Source organism: Spea bombifrons, chromosome 2 (genome assembly GCF_027358695.1).
Source record: "Spea bombifrons isolate aSpeBom1 chromosome 2, aSpeBom1.2.pri, whole genome shotgun sequence".
Lineage (NCBI taxonomy): Eukaryota > Metazoa > Chordata > Amphibia > Anura > Pelobatidae > Spea > Spea bombifrons.
Window position 1 is genome coordinate 74485318 of NC_071088.1, and position 20920 is coordinate 74506237.

At 40.4% G+C, this 20920-nt stretch overlaps 1 protein-coding gene across 2 annotated transcripts in view; it reads left to right on the forward strand.

Moving 5' to 3' along the window:
• The window catches only part of ULK2 (unc-51 like autophagy activating kinase 2), a 56401-nt gene that overhangs the window by 12399 nt on the left and 23082 nt on the right, over nt 1–20920 (forward strand). For both annotated transcript variants that reach the window (XM_053454811.1, XM_053454812.1), the window contains exons 4-7: nt 12168–12200; nt 13862–13898; nt 19335–19508; nt 20217–20290. In XM_053454811.1, coding sequence (XP_053310786.1) covers nt 12168–12200; nt 13862–13898; nt 19335–19508; nt 20217–20290 — 318 coding nt within the window. The remainder of the gene's footprint in view (nt 1–12167; nt 12201–13861; nt 13899–19334; nt 19509–20216; nt 20291–20920) is intronic.

Sequence of the window (20920 nt, forward strand, 5' to 3'; positions counted from 1 at the left end):
AAGAACTTACTGAAGACTTTTGGTGCCTCATCTGCTGCTAATCGGCTGTATTATGTCCCATGAAAAAGCTGCTTAAAGGGGAACTTTTAAATTCCATGTCAACCCCTATCCAGCGTTTTAACTCTGTTCTTGCGTAGATTTTAATATAAAAATTCTGTATGCAGGAGCTGTCAATCTTCCTGCTGCACCTAGTTTTATATTACTGGCTCATCCCAAGATATCTGTGGCAATAGCTTTACAGGGGAACACCATGGTTGTACACCCACGCTATAACCGGAGTCTAGTAAATCAGAGTCTGGAAAGTGTGCCACAACCTCCTGCCTTGGTTAGCGATAGGATTTTAACGCACACAGTATAGACCCGAATAACTTAAGAACGTAAAATACCAACATAAGTCAAAGATGGTTTTATTAATGAATTGGGGTTTTATCTCAGATGTGACAATAACCCTTTAACCACAGCATTCTTTTGAAACAGCCTTTCCAACTAGTGCAAAGGCAAAAACGTTCCCTTATTGTAATGTATGCCTAACAGCCCCAGCTCAGTTTTCCATTGGGCTGTGTTTCTTTGTCATTCAAGGAATTGATGTCAAATGACTCCCAAGTTCACCGTACTGGTGTGTGTTGCATTGCTATCACTTCCCCTCGCATTGGAAGCTGGGGTTAAGTGGAAGGGTGACCCGGTTTTTTTTTCTTCCTGCCCCAAGGTCAGTGTCAGACTACTCTATATGTACAGGTGGAAACGGAAGTAGTCCACATTGTGTTTCATACTAGATGTAATTGGTACATTGCTGCGAATAGAAATAAAACTTTTGCTTAAAACTGCGGGGTCTTTTAATTCTGCTCAATTCGTGTGACCTTGGGCAGGTGACTTCATCTTCCTTTTCTTTGGTAAGCCGAGTTTAATTGTAAGCGTGCTGGACAGAGACGAGTCAGTGTTTAGCCATGAAGGACCTGTTTGTTTATTACTGAGCACTCACTCTGCCTTTGAAGCGTTGTACGCAGCCGCACACAAAGCTTGTATTTATTTCAGGCAGTTTGGCCCCACACATGAAATCTTTGTGAGTTTCTTTCCCCCCGGGGACTTTTGCGGTGGCAGAACTGACCTTCAGAGTGTTTCATGTGATTGACTGAAATGGTATCTGTGCACCTGTAAGACACTTAGCTGTTTTCCATTCCCCGTGTTTAGTGAGCGCTGGCGTACGCGTGCCTCGCAGCCCTTGGAATGCAGCCATAGGGCATGTTTGTCATGAGACTTCTCATAGGATCAGTGTCCTATTTTCAGTCTAGTGAGTAGGTAGCGATATGTTAACCTGTCCTTTAGAGATTAACCACTTTAGTACAGGAGGAGGCTACGTAAGATTCCAGGGCTATCCGAAGTTGATGTAGGCAGCGTATTAAGGTAATGGAAAGACCTGCATTCCAGCTTAAGATAGAACATGTCCTTAAAACTAAATATCTAACCTTATCTATTTCACTGTACTATAGAATGTTGTCCTCAAGTTCTATACTTCGCATGACAACCTGCGTTTTAACGTCCTTGTCGTTAACCACCTTGTAGTTGCTGAGCTTTGCAACGTTTGTTGTAATGCTTAGAATCTGTGAAAAAGTCTCCTTTTATGAAATATAATTATGGGAAGAAACCCATGGCATGCAAAAAGCTGTACTATTTCAATAAAAAAATATATATACGTATTTTATATACGTCCTTGTATAACATGGACTTTTGAACTATTGGTAATCAATATTCTGTGTTTGATTAAATAAATGTAGGACTGAACAGCGACTTTTCATGTTTCTGTTTGGTGTACTTTCTGGGTGCTGATTCTCTAATATGGATTACCTCAGCTTTCCTCCTTATGTCTCAGGTTCGTTTTATTTTACCTTATGTTACGTTACTAGCGATAAAAAAAGAAATATTGCCCAATAACCGTTACAGTTCGGCTCCGAACACTACCTTACGTGACTTGTGAGATCTTTTTATAACCCAGAGATAAGATAACGTCAGGGCAACACGACAGCTCTAAGAATATATTTTGCAGAAATAAAACTGGGAGTTTGTTTCTTGGATCCCGATGTATGTTTTGTACAAACAAGCTTCATGATATTGTATTAATATTTTAGGTCAATTAAAAAGGAAAATATGTAATTGTTACATATTAGTTTAAGGCGAACTGTGTTACGTTAATGATACAAGAGGCTATAGCATCCCCATACTTGTCACAGGCTACACCGACCAGTGCGAATGTCTACTAACCTGACATCGAGTCAGCTTGGTATAGCCTGTTGATGCTTAATAATACAGAGAATTAAAAGGGTCCATAAAAAATGTACTTCTCATATCTGAAAAAAAGGAATTTACATTTCTAGGAATGAAGTGAGCTATTTGAGAGCAAACGGCTTATAACGTTCGTACAACCCTTGATTTAGGAAAAGCAGCCATGTAAGATCCACCCGCATCCTTCCTGTCCACCTTCCTTTATTGGCCAGGGGTTAGGAAGGATGGGTGTAGATGCATCTGTGTTTGAAAGCAGCGTCTACTTCAGAGTGGTTAAAGGCAGAGGAACATATATTTATTCATAAGTGTTACATCTATTATCATAAGTTAGAATGGTCAGTGTCAACACGTGAGGTTTCAAAGATTTTCCTGTCCATAGTTGGCTGAAACAGTGGTTCCACTGAAGGATTTTAATTTGCCATTAATTGACTTTGTTAGGCCAGATTTGCCTCTTTATTCAGTGTCCTGCCTCGGTTTCTAGATGACCTCTAGAGGAAAACACCAGGTGCACATTTCTTTGTTTCCCACGTGGATGTGTTTTGGACGGCGTCTTGTATTTGGCATCGTTCAGTGCACGTGGTCCTCATTTTATCACAACATTAAACATTTCCAATCAACTGGAAGTCTTCCCAGATTATCTGGTGAGTCATTAAATGTTAGTTTACTGCTTGGCTCTGAGGTTCCACGGTCTGTGCTCTGCCTCCCGGTTTCTATAAATAGGGGGATCTCTGCATTGCCGCCTCTAAAAATACTCTAGTACATCTGAGAGGTGGAATACTAGCATGTGTATTCACCCTCACGGCAGGCTTGGTCTGGGGGTACGTGCCTCTGTTGCCACACACAAACCTATACTGGGCTGTTAAGTGTTTCAAATGCAATTGTGTGTAGCTTGAAGGTTTAGCGGTAAGCTCCCTACCCGAGGCAGACCTTGGCATCCACACTGCTTGTATAGATAGCCGATCCAATATGAGGAACAAATAACTTTCTCATGATTACTTTAAGTCACTAAGGAAGGCAAATTTCTAAAAGCTATCTTAAAATGCAGATTATCCATGCTGTAGTTAGTCTATAACAGAACTTTTTGGGAATAGCACACTATTGGCAAAGTATTATACAAAATATCACATCTCTCTGATACTAATCTAGTGACTTTTGTTTCTTTATCTCTCACCATTCCCTGTGCTACTGTTCATCTCCCTTGTTACCGTAAGCTAAGCAAATATCGCCATTGCATACATTGTATAGATATTGATTAGTGTGAATTATGCCAGAATTATGCCCCTACCTCAGTTCCAAAGGTAGGATTTAGTAATAAAACCTGCACTGTTGGTGAGCCTTGAGGACTGAGTTGGATTCCACTTAATGATGATATTTATTGATTTATAAAGCATCATCGGATTCTGCAGTGTTGTACAACTGTTTTAATTGAAAACAAGGAAATTTCAACATAATTGCGAAAGGTTTTTCTTACGAGCAATTAGCCTTTTAAACTTCAATTAGTGAACACAGTGCCATTGCAACACAGGATGGTTACTGATAAATAGCTTCTGTACACCTATAAAGATATTTCATTAAAAATCAAACATTTCCAGCGACGATTGTCATTTACAACATTAACAAACGTCTACAATTTATTTCTGACCCATTTCAAGTAATTTTATTGTAAAAAATATGCTTTTCTCTCAAAAACAAGGGCATTCCTAAGTGACCCCAAACTTTCGAATGGCTATCTACATCATAGACGCCAAAGCGACCTTTATGTATCACCATATTGTAATTGGCCTGAAAGGGTTATACTCCAGATATAGAATAATATAAATAGTGATATAAGTGTAATATTCACATTTGTTATTGTGATCTTAGGGGATTTACGTTTGCCTGGTTGGACTTTTGTATTGCTTATTTAGTTTGCAGTAAGCATGTTATTGTGTCGTGTGAAGTTGGCAGTTTGTAGGAAAGTTAAACATTTCAACCCCTTGTACTACACACACACTGTGTATGCATTATGGAGGGTCCACATAGCCTTTACACAGGTGAAACCTGCCAGGAATAGCCCTTCTTTCCTGCCAATTCCCTCTTTAGGATTTGCATCACTTATTAAATATACATACAGAAATGTAAAAAAGAAGAACATTATGAAAATATCGAAATGTTAAATTACTGTCCAGCTACTGATAATAAAGAATAGCTGCAGGCTTCCCGAAGTATATACCACAACCATTTGTATCTGCTGTGTCCCATAGGAAACTCTAGCCTGGCTAATCATACTGATTATTTAATACTAGCTGTACAAAGCTGACTTCAGCGTATGGGTATTGTCTGTTTATTCAAGTGACATGATGCAAAACTTCTTACCAAGACACTTCATAAAGTCCATCGCAAAGGAAGATGTATAGGAGTCCAAGGCTGTACAAGACCTGCACCCGATGAATAATTACATGGTGTAGCAATCATCCAACGCAGCAGCACAAGAATAATTAGCCTCCCAGGGCCTGTAAATCACTATTAAACATTCTCTATATATTTCACGTTAAATGATCACCATAATTCATGAACAACCTATCGGCTAATGCCTTTGGTCAGTGTTCCACAACCCAGTAATCGAAGTAGAGTAATAGGGCAAAATGTAGCAATTACCACCTTCTATTACAATAGGGAGTCTCCTAAAACCTGGACTGTTGGTGGAGAACTGCGTTGGGAACCACTTCCTTTTTGTTCTAACCTTGTGACACTTGTAACAAACTCTTAGGTTTTTTGTTTTTTCTTGTGTAGACTACAGATTTATTAGCAGAAAGTGTGATGCTTCACAAGGGTGCACACATGTGACATGAAGGAAACCCTCTTTCCCTCTCCTAGATCAAATGAACGTTCAGTGTGCAGCAAAATAGTGTTCTCAATAGTCACGCTTGGTCACTCTAGTATCACAGAATTCGATGGAACCACAGATTATAAAACAAAAACATTTTTTTACTACAGCTTCATAGCGCAAGTGAATGAACCAAGTAACACATGAGTTATATGACGTTTAGTCCTTTAGAGCAAGAGAACACGTAATTGCCGTGCCAAAAGTAACCCTATTTTATTATGTTTATTACTTTAGCTCCAAAGAACGTATTCTTAGGAAATCATAGGACATCAAAATAAATGTCCAAGGATGTGGTTGTATAGTTGGTTAGACATCAAATAACCATTCAGTAACTCGCAAATATATAAATTCGACAATATAAAACTAGCCACAGGTTCAGCTTGGTTTCAACACGTGAGCTGTCTTCTGCTGAACACAAGCCAGATGTCAGGAGTCTTTTACTGCTGTTTTTATGTATCTCTTGTGGATTATTAACCAATACTGTCGTATGTTGAACAAACACACACGTATGCGTGTTTATATGTATGCACATACTGTACTTCTTGGTATTGTAGAAGGGTCTTATTGCTCTTGGTGTCTCTGAGCTGCAAGGAGCCTTGTTGACTTGAGCTGCTATACATGAGAAACTTCTTCATTTTAATTGCTGAGTCACAGAAACATATTAAGAACATTTTGTTATGACCTGCATCGGAAAAACAGCTCGAAGAATAAAAAATGTTTATGTAAAGAGGAAGCGTGAGAACTGTGAGAAGCTCTTCACTGACAGCACGGTTTTGTCAGAGCTTTGTTACCCACTTCGGTTATTATGGCAATTTTAGCCGTGATCACTGGAGGGTTCTCAGTCAAATGAAAAAGGATATTAAAACAACTTTTTATCAAAAAGAACTTATGTACAAAAGCATGATGACTAATATGGACCATGAAATTGTCATTATTTATTGTGGTTCTTTAGTTACAATTTTTCATACTCCTATCATTAGCACATAAATCTAGTGAACAGAGAGTCCTGTCACAGGAAAAATGGGTAGACTACTTGCGCCGAATGATTCTTATATCCTGTTAAATTCAGTGTTTCTATCACTGATATCAGCCATGGCTGATCAGGTTTCTGTTCTTTGACAGATACCGGCTAGTATTAACAGTTGATTTCTTGAACCCTGATGATCACTAATTCTATTCCTGCTACAAAAAGTATTTAAGTGATATGTTTAACATACAGCATGAACTCGGTGACACTGCTGGTTATGTCTTTAAGTTCATTGCACTGGATGATCAGAGGCCTCGTGTATGCTGCACTACTACACCCTGTTGTTGTGATATATGGATGGCCACTCGTGTCTAACAGTCTGATTATATATAATCATTAGATTTTTTATATTAGTCTGCCTTTTCTTAAGCCCTTTATGAACCTGAAAAGACTTATTAAAGGACAAAATGGCCAAGAGGAAAACGTAAAGATCATTGAAGTGCATAATGGCTGGAGTGTCCCTTTAAAGTTTTCTATACTGTTTTTATGTGACGAAAAAATAAAATGTTTAACCCCTTCACGACATAAGTCATACCAGGTCCCTTTGTTCAAGCTGCTGTTTAGTATGAATACGGTGGCTTGCGGTACCATAATAAAAGAAAAAAAAACCCAAAAGGTTCTCATAATAGCTTATGGATACCAAAGGGGCTTTCTTAGCTTTGAACCAAGAGGAGCTTTTGGGACTTATATTTAGAGACAGGAAGGATGTTTGTATGCTAACCACCAGCCACAATGATGGCACTGTGCCTGTTTCTGCCCGGGGTAAACCTGAGGTCCTAAGGAAGCCAGCCTGCATCATGGCTTTCAACAGGCATATTGGAGGGGGGGGGGGTCTTGATTTTGCAGCCAATATCTCATGTGAAAGACAAAAGCCTGGTATAAGAAGGTTGCAAGCAATCTACATGTTGCAGATGGAAAACCCATAATGCGTTTTTGATTTAAAAAAAATGCAAACCCCACCAAAATAGCCGCATTATTACAGTTTCAGATGAAGTTAATCAGAAATACTTTAGAGAAAGATGTGCAAATCTTGCAAGAAGTCGGGCAGCACATGATTTAAATTCCCTGAAAGGCAGTAATCATATTGCAGAAAACAGGGCTTTTATTTGGCATTTTATTTGGCCTGCCCCAACTACTCCCTGTTCAGGCAAGGATTAGGGATCCAATTCATAAACATAATGCTGGACTTTGCTGACCATTGTTGTCAATTTTGTTTGCCACAATGCTGTGACATATCGATCTCCGCATGCTGTAAAATCAATGGAGATATTAAACAAAACAGATGCATTAAATTTCCAACAACCTGCAAAAAATGAAAAACACAGGAATGGTGCAGGCTGTGCTATGCTAAAAGGCACGGGAAGGACACAACATTTTACTGTCCTGATTGCCCTGATACTCCTGGTCTGCGATGCACACCTTCTAATATTTTGCCCTTTAACGGCCAAAATAAACGAAATTCCTGGAGGTGTAGGGTGATTTCCAAATCAGTGCAAGTACAATATATATATATATATACTATTGGCTAACGTAATGAAGCATTTTTAACTCTGTGGTCACATGAGTCCTGACACCCACCAAAAAATTGCAGACCAAACAGCTGATCTAGTCGTCCCGAGTCTAAAATAGTTGTCTGTAAATAGAATCTGCTCGTGGATTTCCTTTACTACTGAATGTAAGGAGAGATACAAGAATCAGCCTTTCGTAGTCTTTCTGGTCTGCGAAACCGTCGGACATCACTTGGCAACACAAGCTTTTGTGGTTTCCTAAAGTTTCCTCTTTGTTTTAAGTTCGTACCAACCATAATCGTTAGATTTGTACTGGGTCCTCATTGTGTAGCCCACAACTGCCCTAAAGACAAAGCTACTCTTATTTTCAGTTTCAGTGCCGTTGGTATAAACAACTTGGTCACATTGGAAAGTATGTGATGAGAAGCTGCTGTGAAATGCGTATGTAATGTCCTGCTTTGAATATGATGGTAGAATTTCCATACTTGTCTGATCTGCTGAGAATGATGGCCAGTGGAGATCTCTCATTTCATCTCGAAAAAGATTACATGACACTGAGTTGCGATTACTTTTGTCCTTGTGTGCTAGGAGGTGGACATAGCAAGCTTTTATCCTACTGCAGTGGTAGACTATGCAGTCTTTGTATTTTGTTCCCTTTTGGGAAAGGTAATGCACAGCTGCAGACCCACTTAAAAAAAAGTGCTGAATAGGCTGAATTGTGAGACATTTGGAGCAGGTGGCAGAACCAAAATGTCTCTTCATAAACTTCCTTGTGCTCCTACTTATCAGATAAAGTAAATATATTGTAACCACATGTCCTAAAATGACACATCACAAACTGGGAGGTTAAAAGAAGAAGTGCCTGTTTGCGGCCCTTGAGGACTGGAGTTGTGCAGCCCTGGTATAGAAGAAAAGATAATTAAATTTAAAACTTTCACTAGATTTCGCAGTAATGTGATAAAGGTACCCCTAAGCACTGCCCGTGTGTATCCGCAATGGTTATTATTATTATGTATTGTTATATATAGCACCATCGTATTCCATGTACAATGGGTAGACAGGACATAACAAACAGTATATAACGTAACAATTCACATTATACTCCCAGAAAAACTACCGTATTTGCTCGATTATAAGGCAAGGTTTTTTTCAGAGCAGATGCTCTGGAAAAATACCCCTTGTCTTGTATTCTAGGACGTCTTCTAATCAGACCTCAAATAGAGGTCTGACTACAAGACTAAGATCCAGATCCCCCTCAGTGCTGTAGGGGACCTGGATCCTCCTCTCTGGCAGCCTCTGCTCCTGCCACCGGCACTTCCTGTGGGGGCTTCTATGACGGAGCGCCGGCATCACATGACCTTCCGGTGCTCCACCATAGAAGTGCTGTCAGTTGTGGAGGTTTTCTGTGTGCATCCCGCAAACCTTCACCTGCTGCAGGATGCGCACAAACAACCTCCGCTGCTGCCGGCACTTCCGCCGGGGCTTCTATGGTGGAGCACCGGAAGGTCATGTGATGCCGGCCCTCAGTCATAGAAGCCGCGGCAGAAGTATTGACCACCAGCAGCAGGGGTCTGCATAGCACAGACCTTCACCGGCTGCCCCACTAGACACCAGGGAGTCTGAAGCACGAGTCACAAGTAAAGGTATGCACTGCTAAATCGGGGCAGTGGTTTTCTGGAGACAGAGTGGCATATAGGGGGTTAAAAGGCATATCAGGAAGGCAGAGTGGCATATAGGGGGTATAAGGCAAATCTGGGGGAAGTGGCAAATAGGGGGTTAAAATGCATGTCAGGGAGGCAGAGTGGCATATATGGGTGTATAAGGCATATCTGGGGCAGAGTGTCTTATCAGGGAGGCAGAGTGGCATATAGGGGGGTATAAGGCATTTCTGGGGGGCAGAGTGGCATATAAGGGGATATAAGGGATATCTGGGTGGCAGATGTGCATAACTGGGCAGAGTGGCAAATATAAGGAAATAAAACAAAGTATTTTTCATAGTTTTAATAAATATGAAAAAATAGTTTATATGTGAATTAATATTTACTAGTAAAACATATTTCCTATAGGGTAGTCTTTTATATTCAGGCTTTTTCTTTTTTCCCTAAATTAATCAAATTTTGGGGGGTCGTTTTATAATCATGGTCATCTTATAATTGAGCAGATACGGTACTTTTCCATAGGACTTTAGTTTTAAGTGAACCCAGCGGTGTGGTTATTTTGCTTTCTCTTGCTCTATTTGGTGGGGGCATTTTACGTTTGGCACCCATTCTTTTCCTATTCCATCGGCACGCTGTTTCAGCTTGTCTGCTTTGTTCTCCTTCTGCCCTTATAATGTGTCATTTGCTGGCAAACTGGTGCCACTGTGTTTTTTCTAAATGTCAAGGGCAATGCTTTAGAAAGAACATCTCTTTATTTTTTATTGACGATGGGTGCCTAGTAACTTTGGAGGCATAAAATCTTTATTATTCCTACTAAGAGGATTGCAGTGCATTAATCAGTGTTTTGGGGTAATTTCCTCCCAAGGAGATCAGTATATGAGATTGATCAGTGCATTTACTATTCCGTGTAAAAATTAGAAACTACAAACATGTCAAATAACTAGCCCATAGATCATAAGAACCTCTGTGACAGCTGTGACGAATGAGCTAAATATGTGAAATTCCTACTGCACCTGACTTTTTTTTAAAGTGCAGAAACAAAAATAAAGCAGTGAGACACTGTTTAGTGTTGGTTTTATTTTGCGTTTTTTTCTTGCTTGCATTAGGCGAAAGTAAAGAAGCATACTTAAGTACACTTCCTGTGCTTGCAACATAGTGAACCCACTGAAACGAATACAAGCTCCACTCACGTGAGATGTAGCCAGTAGCACTTATGCTAGTTGAATGCTTACTGCTTTTAGTTGGGGAGGAAAATAAGACGGAAAACATTGGATTTTTTGGAAAATGGACTTTATGTGGGCTAGGCTTAAGTCCACAGGTGCCCATTCACGCTATACACTCTAGACGAGTGGGCTTATCTCACATTACTGCCCTTCTTACGTTTGGCCCTAATGATTAAGTGCAGGAGCTGTCTCCTGACTGGTCTAGGTCCCTGCAGCTGCACCAAAGTAACAAAACAAGCTTTCGTGTAACCGGAGCTGCCGTGGAAGCAGTTGGAGGGCCTCTCTGTCAGGAAGGCTGACATTCCTAGAAGTTCACATTCTAGCAATACACAGAAAAACAATCAGTGAACTTGAACTTTGACTTGCCACGAGGTGTGAACTCACTAGTGCTCTTGCAAACTTAACCCTGTGTGTGCTATAGAATAGCTCTGACACTGAATATGTTCACTCTGAATGTGTTGACATCCTCTAAATCAACCTATATTGAGGTAGACCCTTTTTGAAATGAGGCGCATAATGCATGTGTGTGTTGGATATAACATAGTTTTAAAGTATGAGTACTCAGAGTGCTTCTGCCTTAGGGTAAGGTGTGCAGGACCCCACTGTGGTTTAGCCTGCTTTATAAAAAGTTTGTGTCTCGGAACATAATAAGTAACAAAAAGTCACCACCGCTCCTGTTGTTTAAGAAGAAAAACACATATGCACTTCTTTGTGTCTGCTCCCTGAAGAAACCCTATGTTTGCCAAAATTTTATGAGAGAAACCTTATAATAAATACAATAGAATAGGAAAATATCTCAAACATGTACTTTTGTATATAATGTCACTGGTCAGATAACTGCTCCGTGATCAGAGCCTGTTTGGGGGAATTATCCAAATAGCCGTTTCTCTACGTCGACAAAACCTGTTTGTCAGATTTAAAGGGACAGTCACATCTGAGGTCACATGTCATTGTTTTTTCCTTATTCCTCAAAAAGCAGGGTTTTGGAGGAACTCCATAATTTCACTGCTTATGATTAAGGAAGGGCTACAACAACCTTGCATAGTTAAATCAATAAGATTTATTTAAGTCCCTGATCAGGTTACAACTGCAAGAAAGGCTTGGTTGGTCCTCTAGCATTTAGTCCTGCATAATGGATAGTGTGGTGGGAGAGTTGAAACTGAAATTCTACCACATACTCATCTCCAGGCTTCCACTTTAGTTAATAAACCCCACCACCGAATGTCTAGTCCCCGTTGTTGACAGATCCGTGCCTATGGTGAAGGCATGGCCCCACTACGCTCACTTCTTACGCCAGCTGCTTTCTTAAATGTGGGGCACATTTGCGTCCTTTTCTAAAATGTATTTGATGTATTATGTATAAAGTAATTTCATATGTGATGGGGGGCCTACAGTAAAATCAGTAAAATAAATACATTTGTCTTTATTAATGTTATCAAAGTAGTGTTTTGTTGTACAGTAGAGGTGGAGGCTTGTAAATCACACCCATATTCACAAAGCTAAAGTATTGACATGATGACTCTGAGCAAGTGCATTGGTGATAGCCCTTCCATGTTTATTATCTTCTGTGGATCTCACTTCTAATTCCTTTCTGGTCTTATTTTCCAGGAATTACCCAACTCCGTCTTCCTGGTCATGGAGGTAGGCATGTGTGAAATTCATTTTGAAATCTAAAATGTAGGCAGTTTGCCAGATTGACTTAATGTACATGTATCATTCAAAAGTAAAGTTAAAGTTTTCCATAGCCGATGGATACATTATGACCTTATATATTTTCTGCTTGCATATGAATGCATATCATTTTTAATCTGTGATGAATATTGTGTAGATCAGGAATCCTGCTCCTGCACTTGATCTAGCGTGTTACAATAATGGATTCCAGGCATGCCTTATGATTGAATGCAGTGCCAGATTAAGACCCGGGGCCCCTAGGCATGTGAACACACACACACACACACACACAACATATCTGAAACAGACTTCATCTGTTCTGCATGCGTCAGCAATTGCATTGCTAGTAGATAACTGTGAACGCATCATCCAGTCCAAGATACACGGTACTAGAGCCGGATTATCCATTAAGGCTTTGGGGACTCCCAGAGCCGGGGGTTGTTTTTAGAACATATCACTTGTCCGACATGGACTGTAACGCAGACTTTCGGAGATTGCATTTCTTTGCATTCACTTGTAAACAGAGAACTTGTGTGCAGATCACTTGATTTAAGTTTAAGAGTACTTTTCTGCGTCTTAAACAAGTTTGGAATTGTCTCAGTTCTGTGTAAACAAGTATAAGTGCACTTTCATTCTCCGCCTTCTTGCATAAAGAGCAGTCTACAGCTATATCCCAGAGCCAGCGGCAGACAGTCTTTGCATATGGTTGGCAGCTACACTAACTGGTGACTACAAAACAAGGATGTGCAGGATGGGGAGAAAGGGCAATACTACTGTATTTGCTCGATTTATAGAAATGAAAAGAAAAGCCCTGAACATTTATTTTGTTGGGGAAAAAATCAACCACTTTTTGTTCTCATTTCTTACACTCTCTCACACTGTCATTCACTCTCTTATGCTCTGTTAATGTCTCCCTACCTTCTCCACTGACCATTTCCGTGTCCGTGTCATTTCCCGCAGCTCTGCTTCTACTCTTGCCTCTTCTTTTTTTTCTTTCTTCACCCGCTTCTCCCCGTGTCTTCTTTCTTTGTCCGCATTTCTGTGAACCAGGCTTCCCAAAGCAATTGTGCAAAAATGCGGAGCCATCGGGCACACCCTCTCCGCCCTTTTGGGAAAGTACTCAATGAGGCCAGAGTAATGAAGATGGATATGCAGAGAAGGAGAGAGAGAATTTCCGCGAATCTGTCTGCATTATTCTGGCCTCTTGGAGTACTTCTGCGAATGGGTGTAGCCACAGGGACCACCTCTGCAATCGAGTAAGAGAGAGGATGTGCTTGGGGCTCTGTCTTTTTGCAGAAGTGCTCCAGGGGCCCAGTTCACAGAGAAACAGACGAAGAAAGAAGACACAGGGAGTGGTCGATGAAGACAGAAGAACAAAGAGAAGAAGTGGAGCTGCAGGAAAGAAGACAGGAACACAGAAGCGGTTGGCAGATAATCTATGAAAACAGTGACGGAAAGTATGAGTGAGAGTATGTGTAAGAGCGTGTGTTGGGGGAAAATCACATATGATCATGTAATCAATACGCTTTTTCAGGAAATCTTGGAGTCTTGTTTAGTTTCATGGAGCATATATGCAGTTTTGAAAAAGATTGTCAAAATAGTTAATGAACATACGTTTTTCTTTTCAACAGTACTGCAATGGAGGGGACCTGGCAGACTATTTACAAGGTAACTTGTTTAACTGTAAGCCTTTTCTGATGCCCCCTGCAAACTGCTGCTTAAAGGTGCCTGCTTGTTGTTAAAAACAGTAATGGGAGCCTTGGATTCACAATTAGATTTCCTTGGCTGCCCTGTGCTGCTGTTGCTTTGTCATGCCTGGGAGTCCAAAGCTTTAATTCAATTTTATATTAAAGCATGCAGTGAATGGTGCTCCCCGTGTTTTGCAGAAGGCTTTAAAAAGAAAGCCTGAGGAAACCAGTCATGTAAAAGGCTTACATGGCTGTTCTTGTCAGGCCCTCTCTGGCATCATTAGCATAAACTCTATGGTACTACTGGTATTTTGACTTGTTCTGACCCAAAATGTTGGACAGGTGATGTGTAAAATGTGGGAACTCTCCAGTATCAGAACTGATTAGCAGACTTGTTTTGGGCTGGTGGTGTCGGGGTGGTAGTGTCTGGTCCTTTTCCAATTGCTATTTGATGGTATAGTCGCATTTCATGCAAGTTGTCACTGCCTGGCACATCTAAAAATGCTCCACTCAAAATATGCCAAGTCATTCTGGTTATTAAATCTGTGTGACGAAGATGGTGTCTCCAAAAACATGGCTCTTTAAGCTCGAATCGTTATTCACTATCTGTGTCTGTAAAGCTTGGCGTGAAGCGCTAATGTTTTTCATAAACTTCCCTTTCCTCTGAATGTTCATGATGTCATGGACAGCAGTTTGACCCTTGATTATTTATGCAAGTTTGTAAGGCGGGAACGTGATATGTGCAATAACGAAGACAATCTGATAGAACAAGATAAGCGTTTCTGTGAAAAGAGCAATGTGTTTGAATAAGTTTCTTTACAAAGTTTTGAAATCTCATCTGGCCACAAGCCCACTCGAATTAATTAGAGCCCTTATTTCTCATATTTAAAGAAACACATATACATCCGTGACCTCGAAGTATATGAATCTATCCAAAGCCAGCCCTGTGGTTTCTAGTGTCTTAGGCAAACTACATTGTTGGCATTGCCTTCCTGCATGCTCTGCTTTGGCAGTATAGGTAAGGAGCTAGTTTTGGCAGGCCCTAGAATATTTTTTTTTACACATCATCCTCCCTGGATATATTTGCTCTGCTTATCTTCACTCCCTTTATTTTTCTTTTCCTTTGTAGTATTTTACTGCAAGGCCCCAGATACGTAATGCTAAGTAGAAGACAGGGCAAGACTGCTTTTTCCTTCTATAACAAAGAACCATTGGGCATTTGTAAAATAGCCAAATTAAGAAGAGATCTCTTGGTCTACGTGGCTATATTTGCTAGACCGATAGTTTATCTGTTTTATATACATTATAATAAGGCAATATCAATCATATTGCTTTTTTTTTGGTGCTGCAATCGACTTCCAAACCGTCCTTGTAATAGTAACTAGTAAAATCCTATACAAATCGTGAATAAGCAGTAGGTATCCGTGCTAATAACATATGAGCCTAATTACAAAGTGTTCTTCAAAACACCCAAATTAACCACAGACAAAATATTTATTTATATATATCTTGGCTGTGACAAATAAGAGGTTGTATGATTTTACCAAGTTATTTACGTACATGCGTTCTCTTCCTATGGAAAAAACATGGTTTATTTCAAAACCGGGCAAGACGATATCACAGTGTAAATATTTGATTGATGTCCTGCTTACTGTAAAATCCTATTTATACCAGCCCCTTCCAGATAATGTAAATACGTGCTATTTCACAATGTTCTTTCCTTTAGTTAACTAGAAGATAAAACAACAAACTATAATAAGAAAAGCCCTGTCAACATCGCGAATATTGTCTTTTAAACTCAAAGTTTAATATCTCTTCAGTGAACATAGATAAATTATGTCGGCCCTTCTCGTCTGCTGATTTTAAGTGATGTAGAGACTCAGACCTTAATAAAGTCCTTGGTCTCGTCTGTACCATGTTTTAATTCTCAATGTATTAGCCTCTGCCACTTCTTATGGGAGACATTTATCTACCACCGTAAAATAAAACTTACCGTATTTGCTCGATTATAAGACGACCCTGATTATAAGACGACCCCCCAAAATCTGAATATTAACTTAGGAAAAAAAGAAAAAGCCTGAATATAAGACGACCCTAAAGGAAAAAAGTTTTACCAGTAAATGTTAATTCATGTAAACTATTTTTTTTAATAAAAGCTATGATTGAGAAAAATATTTTTTTTTTGTTTTTATTTCTTGTATTTTCCAACCTGTCCCCCAGTTACGCACATCTGCCCCCAGGCTTGCCACACCAATATGGCACTGTGGCCCATGATATGCCTTTTAACCCTCTATATGCCACTGTGCCCCATGGTATGCCTTTTGACCCCCTATGTGCCACTCTGCCTCCAGAAATGCCTTATACCCCTATATCCCATTCTGGCATTTAGGGGGTTAAAATGCATATTATGGGGCAGAGTGGCATATAGGGAGGTATAAGGCATTCCAGGAGGCAGAGTGGCATTAAGGGAGTTAAAAGGCATTGTATAGAGCACTCTGCCTCCAGAAATGCCTTATACCCCTATATGCCACTCTGGCATTTAGGGGGTTAAAAGGCATATTATGGGGCAGAGTGGCATATAGGGAGGTATAAGGCATTTCAGGAGGCAGAGTGCACTATTAAATGCCCCCTTAACGCCACTCTGCCTCCTGAAATGCCTTATACCTCCCTATATGCCACTCTGCCCCATAATATGCCTTTTAACCCCCTAAGTGCCAGAGTGGCATATAGGGGTGTAAGGCATTCCAGAAATGCCCTACACACACACACACACACACACACACACACACACACACACACACACACACACACACTTACTTACTTACCGGTGCTTCCAATTTCCTGCTGTATTGCCGGGGCAGCGGGTTGACGTCTCATTCCGCGGCAGCCGGAAGGAGGTGGAGTTGGCAGCGGGGGTTTGTATGCGTCCGTCGCAAATACCTTCCCCGGCTGTCAGAGATCAGGAACTCTTGAACTCTGATCTCTGACAGTCGGGGAAGGTATTTGCGACGGACGCATACAAACCCCCGCTGCCAACTTCACCTCCGGAAGCACCGGTAAGTGTGTGTGTGGGGGGGGGGGCGACGACAGGAGGATCCAGGTCCCCTGCAGCGGTGCGGGGGATCTGGATCTTAGTCTCCTAATCAGACCTCTATTTGAGGTCTGATTAGAAGACGACCCCGATTATAAGACGAGGGGTATTTTTCAGAGCATTTGCTCTGAAAAAAACCTTGTCTTATAATCGAGCAAATACGGTACTTAGATTACATAAACAGAACAAAACCAATCCTGTGCTGCCATACGATTAATCTGTTTTGAAGCCTTACTTAGTCAAGTGATCCAATCATTTTAATGGTTTTGCTGTTAAACCAAAAAACTGTCCTCTTACACGTGGGATTTCTTGGAATATTAAAGAACTATGAAAATACCCCACAGAGTTGCAGCTGCAGGGAACTGAGGTTTGTCTTTGATTGGCTGGCGTATAGCCGAGAGTGTTTAATTTGTTGACAAAATCCACGAATTCTGCCATGAGACTTTGCCTCAGATGTTCTCATTGTTCCGGGTTCTGGATGCGGGCTGAGGTTTTAATACGAGTGCTCTGAGCCAAGAGTCTGTCCTCATGTGACCCAGTTACACAAAGAAGAGAGCTGGCAACCATGGTGTCATGGTGTCAGACTAGTGGCGCGTGAAAGTAGTCAACCGCTGCGTAAGGGCAGGTACACAGCATCCAGGGGGGAGAAGGAAGCTGATGTTATGACCATTACGGCAGGGGGCCATAAGCATAGACCATGAAATTTAGATTATTTAGGCCCCTCTGTAATATTTGTTTAAAGGAACCATGCTTTATTGTCGCTATTATACTGCCCCCATTTTATTGTAGAATTGTCACATCTGATTTTGTGGCTACTAGCCTAATGCCTAATTATATGTTGTGGGAGTTTTTCACTTTGTAATTTGGTGTACAGTGCAGGCCTAAATTGTCAGAATGTCTCCAGCTTATCCCAGGCATAGTTTGTCATTGAAGATGGTTATGGCTACTTGGGTTGTTCTGAAGAGCTCAGTGAATTAAAGCTTGGTACTGTGATAGGATGCCACCTTTGCAATAAGTCATTTTGTGAAATTGCATCCCTGCTAAATATTCCTCGGTCAACTAAAGTAGTATTATTGGAAAGTGTAAAAGATTCAGGAACAGCAGCATCTCCGCTACAAAGTGGAGGACCACATAAAGTCACAGAGTGGGGTCACTGAGTGCTGAGGTGTCTGGTGTGCAAAAGTAGCCAACGCTCTGCTGATTCCATGGCTGAAGAGTTCCAAACTTCCACTGGCATTAATGTCGGCACAAAAACTGTGCAGCGGGATATTCATGGAATGGGGCTCTATGGCCAAGCAGCTGCATGCAAGCCTCACATTACCAAGTACAATGTCAAACGTTGCATCGAGTGGTGTAAAGCACGCCGCCACTGGACTCGTGGAAACGAGTTCTGTTTCTCTGTTTAGCAGTCTGATGGGCGAGTCTGGGTTTGTGTGATGCCAGGAGAACCTTACCTGCCTGACTGCATTGTGCCCATGTTTTGGATGAAAAATGGAATTTCAATTTGTTGTCCAAGGCCCGTATTCACTTGCTCACTCTCTCTCTCACACATTCATTCCTTCACTCACTCTCACGCTTTTTGAGTGTCTCCCTACCTTCTCTGGCCACTCCATCCGTGTCTCGTAGCAGCGCTTCTCTAGCATCCTCTTCTTCTTTTCTTCCATCTCTCTTTTTTCGTCTGCATCTCCACAGTAAGTTATCTTTGGGCAAAATGACGGAGCTTCTAGGCAAATTCAAACGAAAAGACAGATGTGTTTGGTTCATTTTCGTTCATTTTGTGAGAGAGGGTTGCCTTTTTTTCTGAGATTTGTATGACTTGACAAAAATGCAAATTATATTAAATTAGAAATTTTTACAAATCTGAATACATAAGTCTTATGGTTAATCCAAAATTAGCACTGCTATTGTGTCAGTAAGGGGCCTGGCTGGTTCATTCAAGCAGTTAGTAGAAACCAATATATATTCTGTCCCAGACCAGGCATGGACTGGCTATTGGGCAAATTATGCAAACGCCAGGTGCAGTGGTACCCAATGGCGCATCCAACATACTTTTGTGTTTATACTTTTTACTTTTTGATTTATCATCTTCTAACCTCAAAGTGCCAGGACCAGTTTTAAAATATTTTTGTACTTTTTAAAGTACTAAATATTTTCAGAATAAACATTTTCATTTCTTGTAGAACCTGAGAAATGTGGATTAAGATTGTGTGCAAAATTTGGTTTTTAATATTAGTATTAACATTAATTAACATTTGGACCATGTTCATAAAATCATCATCACCCTCTAAAAATCAGTGTCTTAATTTAATGTTTTTCCATGAACAGCCAAAGGTACGTTGAGTGAGGACACCATTCGTGTATTCCTACAACAGATTGCTGCGGCCATGCGTGTTCTGCACAGTAAGGGAATAATCCACCGAGATCTGAAGCCACAAAACATCCTTCTCTCTTACGCTTCTCGGAAGAAATCTGCATTTAGCGGCATCCGGATTAAAATCGGTAAGCCAAAAGTCAGAAGTATCTGTATCCTCAGTTGGGATGCAGTTGGGTATTTTTCTATATATTTTCTATGTATATTTTTTACTATACATACAGTTTGGTCTGTTATGAATATTTGTTGTAATTGATACAAAACTACCTGTAATTACATGGACGTCTGCACTCCCGTTTGGCAATGCTAATATATATATATATATATATATATATATATATAATCTGAGAACAAATGTAACCAGGTTTTTGTCTATGTGTTCTTGATTTAACATAATTTTGGTTTTATTTTGGTGACTGGGCCACTTTTAATTGAAGACAAAAATGTATAGGAAAGGGCGTTAATAGTTGCAGTACATATCATTACTCATCTTGCTTAGGCTTGAAAAAAATAGAAACCTGCATATCTTTATCAATATGCTTCTATTAAGAAGGTGAAATACAAACTTTATAATCTTCAGAGTTTAAACGTTTGGATTTTTTTTTCTAATCATACTGAAATTATTTTATGGGAAATAAACTGAAAGGAAGAAATTAAGTTACACCATAATGGCGTAATTAAATTATAGGTTTCAGCTTCAATAGTGTCCTGACTGTGTATTACCAGACCTAATATAAGCCAACACTGTAGGATTTGAGGAACATGTCCTAATAAATTGCTTAACAAGACACATTTTTTATGCATAGTGATATATAAATTTTGTCTTTCCCTTATAGCCGACTTTGGCTTTGCCCGATATTTACAGAGTAATATGATGGCTGCCACATTATGCGGATCACCTATGTACATGGTGAGTAGAAATACTCTTCTTTTTCAGAATAGATTATTATTTTTTTAATATTTAATGTGTCCTTACCTTGATTTCTTGGAATCAGGCACAACATGTGAGTCCACTGGATAATGCAATACCAAAGGGGTAGTTATCTGCTCCCAAAGCATTTATCCCACTAGCAAGTCCTACAGTGGAAATTCCCAGCACAAAGCAAAAAGCTCGTCGAAATTTAGCTCTCACACTCTCTGAATGTCTCCATTGACCACTTCTGCTTCCGCGTCTCTCATCTTCTTCTTCTTCTATCCTCTTCATACCCATCTGGAGAGTCGGGATAGAAGACGTCACATGAGACTTCATTTTGCTCTAATATAACCCTGTGTGACCAAAATGGTTGGGCTTCCGGTGACATCCTTTCCCCTGAGGGGAATATCGGAAGTGAGGACGTCACCTGAAGCACCTTGTGTGAACCTCCAAAATGGCAGAGCTTCTGGTGACATCCTCTCCACTGATTGAAGGGGTTGGGGTGGGGCACCGGAAGCTCCACCATTTGGGCGAAACAGTGGAGCTGCAAGACAGGGATGTTCAGCAGAGAAGGTAGGGAGACATTCAGAGAGCATGAGAGAGTGAGGATAAATGTGGACAACAAAT